A 12,301-nucleotide genomic window follows, 5' to 3' on the forward strand; every position below is an offset into this window, starting at 1 on the left:
CTAGTCAAGATTATTTCCCTACTCATTTTGCTACTTTGCTACCCAGCATTCTAAGTATTGATGCTACTCTTTACTCAGTAAGCAACTGTACTTTTCCCAAGTTTGACTTTACAGACTGCTGATCACAGTTAACTTTGTTTCTTGTATGTGAAGCTTTGAAACATCTGAAAAATGACTTCAGGGAAACTGACTGAATCTGGAAAGCAAAGTAATGAAAGCTGTTCTGCTAACCAAGTGAATCCTTGTAACATGCAGCAATTCTAGGCCTCAGCCTATTAAATTATTCTTACTTTTGAAATCAGGATTCCCTCTTTTATCTTGTGTTTCAACATTCAGCATAGGCAATTCAGCATTTGTTAGGGAGACAAGTTCCTGATGTGTGCTCAGGCAAAGCAAGCATTAGCCCACTGGTATGACTCACTTCTCTTCCTTATTATGGTAGGGCAACACAATGAAACATCAAGGAAATTCTAGGTCAAACATTGCATAAAACCACACAGTCTGTTTCCCTGACTTTGAAATAATGCAATGATCTAATTCATTCAAGGGACTGTGGGCAGACTTATAGTTAAAGGTCTGTAAACCACTCCTCCCTGACAACCGCTGCAATAAATGTTCAGCTCTGACCGTCTATTTTTGGAGTATGTTTAGAAAAAGAAGTTAAGATTAAGGAAGGAATGTCATCATACTTGGTAAGAACTGAATTGTTGCTCTAGATATTAATTTAAAATATTTAATACCTCATCCTTCAATGGGATAACTTCCATATCAATATGGAGGCTTAGAATAAATATTTAACCACACACAAGAAAATCAAAATACAATTAAAACAACAGTGCAGCAGAACAAAGCAGCAGGAAAAAACCAATCTAACAATGCAGTTAAAAGGCACAGGTAAATAGAGAGATCTTAATCTAACCCTGGAAGACTTGAAATCCAGCACAAGCAAACCTTCATGGTTTTCTACACACAGGAAGCCGCAATTGAGAAGGCCCTTGTTCCACTCAACGGATCTGAAGGTAGGGACACCCAAAAAGGACCTAAGAAGACACCCTTAACACTCATGTGGAATTAGGCACTCCTTCAAATACTCTAAAGACCTATACATGACTTGAAAACTAGGTAAGCAGCAGTACTTCTGAACTGTATTGGGAAACAGATCAGTGGCCAATCAAGTTAATAACTAGCCAATTTTATGAATAATCTAGAAATTGTATTTTTGGACCACCAGCAGTTTCCAACATCTTCAAAGGCAGCCCTATGTACAACACTTCGTCCTAGTGTAAACTGGATGTTACTATAACAGTGATCAAATTGACCAGGGTCTTTCTGTGAGGAAACAGCTGGTGCTTGCATTGGGAGGTGGAATGTACTTCTTGCCAGAGATTCTACCTTGGCTTCCAAATACAGGCTGAATCAACACACACCCTCAATCTGCAACCCCAACCATAACAAGTTGCCCACCACCTCAATAATAACAGCAGCAACAATAACAACAAATCAACCTCTTACTATCAGTACCTTGATCTTAACTTTGATCTTGTTTTCAGGGTTTTTCTGGCAATCTTACAGTCCACTATTAATTCCAGAAACTGATTCAATCTCCCTATCACACCACCTGATTCTGATGAAGAAATAGAGCTGGGTGGTATTAGCATGCTGATGGCACCTATCTCAAGACCTCTGGATATTCTCACCCAGGAGGTCATTTAGATATTACAACAGCTTGGGAAACAAAATAGGCCCTGCAGAACACTAACACATGGGCTATAAGGCCTCCCATCACCACCACCTGAAACTAGTCATCAATATAGGGGGGAAATCACCTGTGCATATCTGCTATGTCAGAGAAGTTTCCAGACAGATACTGTTTCCCATTTGAGTAGGTCTTGAAAAGCCCAATGTTGTCACATAGAATCATAGAATCATAGAATCATAGAGTTGGAAGAGACCACAAGGGCCATCGAGTCCAACCCCCTGCCAAGCAGGAAACACTTTTTATCATAACTAAAAAAAAGTTACTGATTGTACTTGAGTCAAAACCAATTCTAAAATGAAAAATCCTGAGCCACCTAGGGCATTTTTCTTTTACTCTGCTGCCCTTGCAACATGCCCTTGAACACCAGCTCTATAAATCCTACTGAGGTCTGTGGAACTTACTTCCATGTGTCAGTGTCAATGTCAACAGCACTTACTCAACTCCAGCCACTGTGGTGAAGAGCATAGTGTGCAAATCCTTACAACCTCAACACATTGAACCAGACTCTTCATCAGGGAACAATATTCACTTCTATGTATCATTCCAAATAATGGCAAAAAACCCAAGAATTTGGTTCCGCGAACCAACGGGGCCTCAGGCATACTCATCTTTAACAGCTAGCCTTTGCATGCCACGCAACCAACCCTCTTTCAAAACTAAGGAACACTTTCAAAGCCAAATTGCTCTATGGCATTACAGCTTGCAGTTGGGAAAGGAAAAACAAAAAAAAATGTCAAGAATCCTACTAGGCATGCCCAAACTCTCAAACAAACCTGAAAAGCCTCTCTGGAACTTAGCCCTTATCCTCGTCATCCCTGACTCAGGACGGGAGTCCTCCTACTCCTAAGTGTTAGAAGAGGGTGTATCTCTGTGCCTGCTAAATCCTCAGAGGAGAGCACTGCTCAAATCAAACCCTGCTTTTAGAAGGGCGGGAGATGACAGAACTGTGGAGTCAGAAGGAACCACAAAGGTCATCGAGCCCAACCCCCCTGCAATGCAGGAACTCTCTTGCCTAGTGTGTGTGTGCTTCATCCTATACGCAACACCTTTTATTTCCCCCACACCCCAGCAACCACAAAAACCCTTACAAGTAACTGTCAGTCCTGTTAGAAGCAGAGAGAGAAAGAGACATAATAGGAAAGGAAGGAAGCCGGTTCCAGGAAGCAGTGGCCGCAGCGATACCGCTGATACAACAGCAAGTGATAGGAAAAAGCCTGCCAGCGAACCACAGAGGTGCCTTTTTTATAATAAGGTTTCGTCAGGGCTGTTCGGCCTTCTGGTGCAGCTGCCGCCACCCCACAACCACGTTCCCATTTCGCACCCTCGGCCCCCCTCCCACCTAGGAAAGGTTAAAAAAGGGGGGAGGGGTGTCCCACAGAGGCACAAAGGACCATTCCCACCCCTGGCTGTTCACCTGTCCCTCTCACCGCGAAGGCCGCCGCCGCCTCAGACCCCCGCCGACCCACCCCAACGTCCGGTCCTTCTCCCCTCCCCCCGCCGACGTACCCTTGGCCTCGCAGTCGGCGCAGTACTTGTTGTCCTCCTCCCTCAGGAGCTTGGCCAGGATGGCCTGGTGCTGCTCGTTCTGCTTCTGCGCCTTCTCCCGGCACGAGCGGGTGGCCATGGCGAAGGCAAGGAGGAGGAAGGAAGGAAGGGGAGGCGGAGGCCGAGGAGAGCGTGAGGGGAGCGAAAAGAGAGGCGGGAGGGCGCACCGCCTCAGGAACCAAAGAAAGGAGGACTCTCCAGCCGAAGCCGGCAAACCAACAGCGGCGGCGGCGGCGGAGCTTCCTATTCCTCCTCCTCCTCCGCCTGCCGTCACGCCGACAGCGAAGAGGGACGAGCGCCGGCTCAGCCAATCAGCAGCCTCCGGAGGCGCACGAGCGGCGGCGGCGGCTTCCTCAACCGGAACTACAAACGGCCCTCGTACGCTTGCGCCGCCTCCCTCCAAGCGCGTGACGCGTCGTCGACTTCCCTCCTATTTCGCCTTTTTTTCTTTCTACCTCCTCAGAACAAAGTAGTTCCTAGGATGTACCACGTTAGGGGGCGCGGCAGCGGGGAGAACGGATAGGGTTATAGATAGGCAATAGGTGGGGTTCCCCCCACTTCTCCCTATTAGAAAGGGAGCCCCCCTGGCTCAACTTTGGAGCAAGGGGCGGGGCTTTGCTTCTGGCAGCCCGTTCTAAGCGGTAAAAATAGTCCTCCCCCGCGGCGTGGCTTGACGTGAGTGGTGACTCGTCACATTCCACGGGTAAATTCTTTCAGAAAATAAAATAAAAATCCCTCCGCCTTGCAAAGGGGAGCGGGAAGGGAGAGGCGCGGTCAGGAGCAGCCTTTGCCCTGCCTATCCTTAATTGCTTCTGCCCCGTGTCCTAGGCAGAGCCGCCCACGCTGTGCAGCTGTGCCAGTAAGGCAAACACAGCAGTGGATGCTTTTTGTTTTCCCTTTTCCAGGGAAGTTTCTGTACGGGGACTTTCCTCTGGTTTTGCGCGCCACTGATATCCCGCACTTGGGATAAGGAAGGGAAGGTTGCGTGTTGGCTGGAAAGGAAAGAAGTCCGAAAGAGAACTGCTTGGGGAGCTGCAAAAGCGAGCACGCGCTCTGGGGTTTTATTTGCTTGGCGCGCAATCCTGTGCGTGTCCACTCGTAAATTAAGTCTGTGGTTTGGGGACCTTACCTACCACATGTCAAGATAACATCCTAGATTACATTCCAGGATTACAGTACCTCTCAGAACTGCTTCTGGGACACTTGCGGGTGCTTACAGGACTATCGGTTTCTAGAAGTAACTAGTAGTGGAGCCATAGTGTAATGTCTATATTTGATTTTCCTATTTCAAAGGGCCAGCGGGCTGGAGGAGTGATTGTGTGTTTTCCTTCCTTAACTAGAATCCCCACCCTTTGTCAGCCTTTCTCTATGTTGTTCTGTATAACCTGAGGGAAGTGTTCCTCTTATCCACATTTAGAGGCTGAAGGATAAAGGTGTGGGTTTTTTTCTTTTTGTGGGGGAGCGAGTAGGCTGTATGCCCGAGTTCCTTATAATTCCCCAAATTCAACAGGGATCCAATTGCTGAATTAGCCATGCAAGGGTCATAATGGCCCCCCAAAGTATGGGTAGTTGAGGGAACAAAGGAAGTGGCTCTGTGCCAGAGAACAAATGGGTGGGCCCCTTTATTTCAACTATCTCTTAGTTAGAAAGGCAAAAGCTAGAGTTGTGTGAGAGAGAGCTTTAAGCTAGAAGTAGGCTGGGCAGCTGAGATATATAGCCATGCCTGATGTACTGGGATCCAAGGCTGTGGCTATGGGAAAAGCAAGACCACATTGGGTGTTAATGCTGTGAGCCCCTCCACCATAAGATCAGGTTGCATATATGTGTAAATAAGCCATATATCCTAAAGAGACAAGTGTTTATCCACTGCCCCTTATTCCGAGGAAAGTGAATTCTGGAAACCCTGAAATCTCACACCACTCTGAGAATGTGGTGGTGTTCAACAATAACGGTGCCCCCCTCTCTCACTGCTAGCTTATCGGTATCTATAGTTCAGTTAGGAGATGAGAGATTTCTGTACCCCAACCTGAGAAATTCCCCTCCATTGAGGTCTAGCCCAAGCTTTGTAGGGGAAGTAAAGTATCTGCTTGCCAAGATCTCAGTCCCACTGATTACAAGGTCATAATAGATCCACAGTACTGAAAATGAAAATAACAATTTGAAAATACACAATAGAAATAATCCAAACTTTGTGTGCGCTCCAGCTTCCTGTTCTTTTCTATGAGGGGAGCAGTGATAGAGCTTTCTGGACAATTATGACACGGGGGAAATCTTAACACAAGCTAGGGTCATATTGGGTGAGATAATGGGGCATTGGAAAGTTTTCAGTTTTCATGTTTTGATATCCCATAGAGTAGTTGAATTTTGCATGTTTTATTTTACTTGTATTTAGTATTAAAAAGTTGCTAAAAACCTGTAAGCTTTAATACACAAGTTCCCCCGCCAGTAGAGTAAAAAACTTCATTTATAGTGTAAATTTAGAAAAAATGACAATGGTATTACTAGATTTCATATAAAACATATGAAAAGGACCCTAAGATTGTCAAGCATGTAGGTTGAAGACTAACATAAAGAACAATATTAAATCATAAATTATCTAAACTAGTTAAGCTTACAGGGTTGCATCCAACAAAGACATCCTGCTTGCACAAGGACATTTGCTTGTACAATGGAACTTCCCCTTCCTCTCCTGTCCCCTTCCCAAAATCTGCTCCAGAGGGTTGGGGGGGGCATAATAGATGTGGGGCAGGGGGAGGAAAGGGAGAGGAAATTCCATTGTGTAAGCAGAAGTCCATGCACAAACCAGATGACTTCACTGGATACAACCCATATATGCTGAAGAGTATGCACTTTTGTTAACGCCCAACATGTTTCAGCCCAAACAGGTCTTCTTCAGGCTTTTCTACAAAAAAATAGGACAGAAATTAATAAATCATTCTGAAAACATTTTTTTTTAAAGTTAGAACACAATCTCAAAAGTCACAGCTTGTGAAAACACTCCTCACCTTTCTCATAGAAAACACCTATTGGTAAAAAAAAAAATTATTTTTCCACGAATAGACAAAATCAGAGACATGTAGCACTTTAAAAGCTAAGAAATTCATTATGGCGCGTGTTTCTGTGGATTAAAGCTCACGTCATCAGTTGCCTAAAGTGAAATTGCAGTCAGTGTATATGCTATGCACGCACACAAGGGTGTAGAAGAGAAACACGTAAAGTGGGAGATGAATCATCTCGGCATTGCTAAGACGGTCGCGTTAACGCCTTTCCCACTTTCTTCTTAGCAATGCTAAGTAAATTACTAACAATGTATTGCATTAAGGATTACTGTGCTTATTCTACACTTTTTTTTGCATCTCATTGCCATTCAGCTTCCACCTTACATTGTTCTCCTTTACACTCTTGTTGGTATATATACTTGACAGATGCAAGTTCATTTCATGCAGTTGGCAAAGTCAGCTTTCAGTCCCCAAAATGTGTAATAAATCGATTACCATTTAATGTGCCTTAGGATGCTTTGATTCAGCTACCGTTTAAGTTGGCTTAGATTCAAAGAAGGCAAAAATGTATCACTGAGAAGGGGTCTGCTGGGTCAGCCCAATGGGCCATCTAGTTCAGCACCCTGTTCTCACAGTAGATAACCAGATACCTATGGGAGGCCTGAAAGCAGGACCTAACATCACTCTCCCCACTTGTGATTCCCAACAACTGGCTTTCAGAGACATACTGCCTCCAACAATGGCCAAGATCTTTGGGGCACTAATGACTGCAGTTTAGATCTTACAAGCTCTCGCACTTGATGAAGAAACCCATCTTCAATAAATGATGACATAATCATTGCCTACCCAGCTCATATTATGGGTAAGGTAAAGGTAAAGGGACCCCTGACCATTAGGTCCAGTCGTGACCGACTCTGGGGTTGCGGCGCTCATCTCGCTTTATTGGCCGAGGGAGCTGGTGTACAGCTTCTGGGTCATGTGGCCAGCATGACTAAGCTGCTTCTGGCAAACCAGAGCAGCGCAGGTAAACGCCGTTTACCTTCTCGCCGGAGCGGTACCTATTTATCTACTTGCACTTTGATGTGCTTTTGAACTGCTAGGTTGGCAGGAGCAGGGACTGAGTAACGGGAGCTCACCCCGTCGCAGGGATTCGAACCGCCAACCTTCTGATCGGCAAGTCCTAGGCTCTGTGGTTTAACCCACAGCACCACCTGCATCCCTATATTATGGGTAGGGACCCTTTATCTGCCTGAAAACTGCATTCCCTTGTGGGCAGCCTTTTTCAGACCAGAGGCAAAAATGGGCAGGGTGGAGCAAAGTATGTGATCCTGCTTTGCACATTCCAGCCAAACAAACTTGAGGGGGGCATGCAGCAGAGCCGGTGAGGGTGTGTGTGTGGCCTGGGAAGATTCCCAGAGAGGCCCTAGACCTGAGGTTTCTCATGTCTGCTTGTATGGAATACAGGAAGTACTGACTACTTCACCATGCCGCTGTGTGAAACAATCAGGTTGCTCGGTACTACCTAGTTCTATTGCATATGCACAAAGAAGAAACCAAATCCACAGCAAGGCATTAATAATAACCAATCCCTTCAGGTAAATGAAAAAGAATAGCTAGCAATTACATTTGTAAGCAGATATCCAGGAAGGCACTGTTAAGTTATTCAGCAGTGCATGGGGGTAGTGTAAGTTGCTTTCCCAAAGCTGGATTTCTTGAAGCCTCCTACCATTCATATGGCATGGTGAATCAGCAAGAAAACAGAAGCTCAGTGCTCCAAACTCTCATGGATTTCCTGCTCTCTTCATCTGTCCTTGTGCTTTTGAACTTGCTCACAAGGCAAAGGAGTCGGTGGCAATAGGTTTCTGCATCTCTTCAGCCCTTCTTTATTTAGGCTGTTAGCACACTCAGCCTTTGAAGCTCAATGAAATGTCTTTGCATCTATTCCTGGTTTATTAACTGCTCCTAGAAGTTGGGAACTGGGAGTGCAAAAACAAAACTTCCTGTATGCCAGCAAATGAGCACCAGAACAAGAATTTTGCACCCATTTCTCCATTGTAACCCTATCATTCTGCTCTCTGTGAAAATAAGCTGTTTGGAGACAAGTGTGCCCCCCCCCCCGAGATTTAATTATCCACTGTCAAAATGGGCACAATCCATCTTATATTCAATGCTCTGGCAAATCTCATCAGCCCCTCAGTATTTTCAGACTCCAAAAGTGAGTTTTTTTCTTTATTTAGACCTGACATTTCTCTAGATAATATTTGCTTTCCTAAGAAGACAGTATTTTGCCTTTAGAATCATAGAATCGGAATAGACCACAAGGGCCATCGAGTCCAACCCCCTGCCAAGCAGGAAACACCATCAGAGCACTCCTGACATATGGTTGTCAAGCCTCTGCTTAAAGACCTCCAAAGAAGGAGACTCCACCACACTCCTTGGCAGCAAATTCCACTGTCGAACAGCTCTTACTTTAGCCACAAAATTTATAATAACCCATTGGTTCTGAATTTCTTTACCCCTTCTGCTACTGCCCTCTAAGACACATGACCATGTCTTCTTCCTTCTAAGTTTCTTTTCTGCTTCTATTCTCCATTCTTACTATTTCCAATTTGTAACTCTTGCCTAAGGCTGTGTACACATTGTACATTCAAAGCATATTCTTTCCCTCAAATAATTTTGTGCACTGTGGTTTATTAAGGGTTGCTGGTAATTGTTATACTCTGTGAGGAGTAAACTACAGTGTCCAGAATTCTTTATGGGGAAGTGTGTGTTTTGAATGTCCTTTAAAAGTATAGTCTATACATCATCTTAGTTTCACAGCTTCTATCCCCCATTGGTCTTTCTTGCTATTCTCCCCTGCCTCAATGACTCAGCTTCTCCCCCTCTGCACTCTGCCTGCCTGTCTCTTCTGCTGATATGCAATGATTTTCCACAATATTATTTTCCCCTCCACATGTCTTGGGGCCACATCTGGGACTGGCTGACCAGAAGAGCCCCTGCAGCTTCAAATGTTCCTAGAACTTAGCCCAATAATGATTGAACAGTGCAATTGAATTCTGTCGAGAACACTGCAGCCTAGAAATAAATCTTGACTGAGCACCTATTTTCTGCTGTTATCCCCAAGATATCTATAGTATGAGCAGATGGATGGAGAGGTGTGTAGATATTTCAAAGTCTTGATTTTGACATTTTATACTCAGCTTTATCTTTCAAAACAATGAGCACCTAGAATTTCTCAGGGAAGCAATGGATTCTGTGTTAGCAACTCACTCATCTTTTTCTTCTCCCGCTCGCAAAATATACTACAGTGGTGCCCCGCAAGACGAATGCCTTGCAAGACGAAAAACTCGCTAGACGAAAGGGTTTTCCGTTTTTGCGTTGCTTCGCTAGACGAATTTCCCTATGGGCTTGCTTCGCAAGACGAAAATGTCTTGCACTTTTTTTTAAAGCCGCTTGAAGAGGCGCAGTTGCGACGGACCGTGCTTCGCAAGACGAAAAACATCGCAAGACGAAAAGACTCGCGGAATGAATTCTTTTCGTCTTGCGAGGCACCACTGTACCTATCTGTTGTCCTTGCTCCCATTGTATGGGTGGTCATTGCTTTCTTAACACTGTTGTCATAATTGTCAGTGTTACCATAGCCACCACCATGGAAACTTTTACTTGCAATTCACAAGTCCTTAAAGATGACACAGGCATGATTTCGGCAAACAGAAATTATGGTGGTAGAGGTGAGCACAGAGAGCCGAACTGCAAGTTATATGGTAGCTCTGATTTACTTTAAAACAGCTACAGGGAATTCTAGTTGAGCAAGTGAGGCCAGAGAGGGAGTGTTCTGTTTCTGGTCTCAAAGCTCGTGATCTAAATTACCTCCTGCATCTGCTGTTAGTTCTATGGTGGGAAACACAGGTGCCTGCGTTTCTTCTCCAGGGGGGCAAACTGCAACTCTGCCAAGGGAGAGTTAAAGCCCTCTCTCCCAGAACCAGTGTTCCATTAAATTCAGTGCCCCCCCTTTGTTATTTTGTGGTAGAAATAAGACCGGCAAATTTAATCCCAGATGAAGTACATCCCCAATAGCACCTGGCAGGGCAGGTGATATTGAAAGGAAGGAGGCACAGGAATTGCACTGCAGTATGCCAGGTCAGTGGCAATCCATTCAAAACCCCTTCAGAACCTCAGGAGATTTGCCTCCAAGTCCTAAAATGTCCAGATTCATAATATCTTACACAAAGTTGCATGTACAACCCCAATGGCCAATTAAATTTGCTGGAAAAACAAATATAGAACACGGGACTCTGAATATATGTATATCTATATGTCTGTCTGTCTTTTTTGTGTAGGGAGGGGTCTAAGTGCTGGTTGTTATATCTAGCTGCTTCCAGGAGCTATATTCTTCCTTGTGGGAATGTTTTTAGGGAACCAGAACAAGGCTATTGACCAAATATACCATTAGTTATCCTTGCATGTTGGAGCTAAAATAAATATTTGTCAGTTCACACAACAGGAAGTGCTAGCAACTGTTATTATTTGTTTGTTTGTTTGTTTGTTTAGCTAGTTATTATTTCAAAAATTGTATACCACTTAACCACGGTCTTCTCTAAGCAGTTCACAAGAGCACAATACAAAAATAGTAGAAGACAGTTAAAACTATGAAATCAAACTTGAATTAAAATGCTAAACTCATGGCTCCCGGTGGATATGAGCTGTGCACCAAAGCCACGGGGGAACCACTAACTTCCCCAAAGACTTGAGTGATTAGGCTGCAATATAAGAGATTAAAGGTAAAGGTAAAGGTACCCCTGCCCGAGCGGGCCAGTCTTGACAGACTCTGGGGTTTGTGCGCCCATCTCACATCTATAGGCCGGGGGCCAGCGCTGTCCGGAGACACTTCCGGGTCACGTGGCCAGCGTGACAAAGCTGCATCTGGCGAGCCAGCGCAGCACACGGAACGCCGTTTACCTTCCCGCTGGTAAGCGGTACCTATTTATCTACTTGCACCCGGGGGTGCTTTCGAACTGCTAGGTTGGCAGGCGCTGGGACCGAGCAGCGGGAGCGCACCCCGCCGCGGGGATTCGAACCGCCGACCTTTCGATCGGCAAGCCCTAGGCGCTGAGGCTTTTACCCACAGCGCCACCCGCGTCCCTTATATAAGAGATTAGGCATCCTTTAAATTATCCTAGACCCAAACTGCTAATGGCCTTGTAAATACAAAAAACATGAATCTGGTCCAGTAGCGTATGGGCAGCCTGTGCAAACTTTTAAGCACTGGAAATATGTGTCGGCAGCAGTCTGTTCCCATCAACAGTCTGCCTGTGGTATTTTGCTAAATCTATGCTGTAAAAACCTATGTTTTCTCTCATGTATAACAACCCTGATAGCTAAGCACTGAAAATTCCCTGGTTCTCACAATCTTTACCATATTTTAACGATTTCCATGATTTATTGGATTTGTTTCTTTTGAGCTAGGTTGCACAATAATGGACAGTGCTATTAGTGTCAGCAGATGATCCATTTTAGCAATCTGAGTCTCTATTCTATGCAAAATATGCATATTCATGATATTACCCCGAGCCAAGGTTATCGAGGCTCCAACCTGGAATCTTTTCAGTATCAGTCTACATCTCTGAAAGATGTATAAATAAAAGTGTCCTTTGACTCACAATTAGGTAACACATAGGTACACATAGTTGAAATTAGGGGTTCCAGATTGCAGTATGTTGCTTCTAGATACCACTCAGTTTAAAAATTATGTACTGTACTGCTCCGACACAACCTTTTGTACTTATTTTTTCCCTTTTCTCCTTTCTGCTAGACAAGGTATCAATATAAACTTAAAAATGAATAAAATTCTGTGTACCACTTATCTGCTTACCTGTACTTCTTCCCTGGGAGCTAACAGGAACTTCAGTCTGTTATCAACCTGCATTAGATAACCAACACCAGCATTCTGCCTGCTTGCTCGCTAGATAATAAGTGTGTAAAGTTATGTGTACTTCTG

The 12,301-nt window shown here is 44.7% G+C and overlaps 1 protein-coding gene across 3 annotated transcripts in view; it reads right to left on the bottom strand.

The window, feature by feature from the left end:
• Window positions 1-12,301, bottom strand: part of SMAP1 (small ArfGAP 1) — a 66,437-nt gene extending 54,136 nt beyond the window's left edge. The window contains exon 1 of one of the 3 annotated variants that reach the window (XM_082218333.1): window positions 12,176-12,301. Coding sequence is in view for 2 of the 3 variants with exons in the window: in XM_082218331.1 (XP_082074457.1) it covers window positions 3,266-3,383 (118 nt within the window). In the remaining variant the exon portion in view is untranslated. Of the gene's footprint in view, window positions 1-3,265; window positions 3,592-12,175 lie in introns of those variants that run through there. The other 2 variants (XM_082218331.1, XM_082218332.1) reach the window with 2 other exon arrangements.

This window comes from Podarcis vaucheri, assembly GCF_965113315.1.
Source record: "Podarcis vaucheri genome assembly, chromosome: 3".
In the NCBI taxonomy this organism is placed as follows: domain Eukaryota; kingdom Metazoa; phylum Chordata; class Lepidosauria; order Squamata; family Lacertidae; genus Podarcis; species Podarcis vaucheri.